We start from the raw sequence: 1,318 nt of genomic DNA on the forward strand, positions 1-1,318 counted from the left end.
GTCCTCTCCCAGCCTGAAGCTGCTTGAGGCTGTTGTGTCCCAAGTGTAGGACCAGGATGCACATAATCCAGCGGACAGCTCTCCCTGAGATTTTGAAAGAGGGTGATGGGTTCTCTCTCCTCTTGCTCTCTCTCTTCCCCAGCACAAGCGCTGCATCCCGGCCTCGCTCGACGCTTACTACTCCGCACAGGATTCCAACTCCCGGGGCAGGTTCTACACTGTCATCAGCCACTACAGCATGGCCAAGCAGACCAGCTCCAGGGCTGTATCACCCTGGCTGTCCTCGGGCTCGGTAAACCACGAAGCCAAGGCTGCCAAGACAGAAGGTCATTAAAGTGAAGGAGTGGTGGTGGGCAGAGCGGGAGGGGGGGGGGAAAACACCATGTCTACACTGCATTGCTCTAGCTGAGCTTGCTGTGCCAGCAGCGAGGGAGAAATCCAAGCCAAGTGCAGGAGTCATCTTACTGGATATTTCTTTTCGTGCATTGTTCTCGTTGGTTTGTACCCGAGTCGAGCTCTTGTACAAAGGCATGTTTGATGTTGACTGTACCTTAACGATGTACAAATATTTTTAAATCATTGCTTAACTATTTGGTAGAAAAAAAGAAATTAAAAAACAAAAAAAGCAAATGAGGTAAAGAGCCAGAGAGGATAAAAAAGCAGCAAAGAGAATCCCATGAGAGTTTTAGCATTGCTGGAAAGCTCTGACAGAGGCTCAATGTGAAGAACTGAAATCCTTTCCAGAGGGGGTAGAAAGAACCTGGTACAAAGATGGTAATGTTTAGCTTGCCAGAGGGGGAAGTTTTGCTGTCAAATTGAATCTGGCATCAGTGATAAGAAATACAAGCATCCCCTCCTCCCCCAGACATACACATCCACAGACACACATGTGCCCACACCCCTGTGCAGTGGCCCAATAAATCCAGAAAGTTCTCAGCATTCCTAGTGAGCCACCACAGTGCTGGTGATCCTGGCTGGGCTCTGAGGCTGAAATCCAGGTGACTGGAGCTGGAGCAGGATGGAAGCAGACAGAAGTTGCTGGAGTGAAATCAATACTTTTGAACACAGGACTCAGAGTCAGGAGATCAGGATGCACTTCTGCTTCTGGCATGGATTTCCTGCATAGATTTCCATGAGGCTTTGTCCTTTGGGACCTCTCTCCTGAGGGTCACCAAGAGACAAAGAAAGACCTTTATGATTTGAGGAGCCTCTCAAAAGTGCTAACTTTTCAGCCCCTAATTTTCCCACACCCATGGAATGAGATGTTCCTGATTCCCTCCTTCAGCCTCAGATACTTCAGCATTTAATACCATTCAGG

General features: G+C 48.6%; 1 protein-coding gene across 2 annotated transcripts in view; it reads left to right on the top strand.

Moving 5' to 3' along the window:
* LOC103798373 (neuron-specific protein family member 2) overlaps positions 1 to 709 on the top strand; it is a 32,697-nt gene extending 31,988 nt beyond the window's left edge. The window contains exon 4 of one of the 2 annotated variants that reach the window (XM_009070628.1): positions 143 to 603. In XM_009070628.1, coding sequence (XP_009068876.1) covers positions 143 to 334 — 192 coding nt within the window. In that variant the 3' untranslated portion in view covers positions 335 to 603. Of the gene's footprint in view, positions 1 to 142 lie in introns of both variants that reach the window. The other variant, XM_009070629.1, reaches the window with a different exon arrangement.
* The last annotated feature ends 609 nt before the right edge of the window (positions 710 to 1,318 follow it).

This window comes from Acanthisitta chloris, unplaced genomic scaffold (genome assembly GCF_000695815.1).
Source record: "Acanthisitta chloris isolate BGI_N310 unplaced genomic scaffold, ASM69581v1 scaffold20192, whole genome shotgun sequence".
NCBI lineage: Eukaryota > Metazoa > Chordata > Aves > Passeriformes > Acanthisittidae > Acanthisitta > Acanthisitta chloris.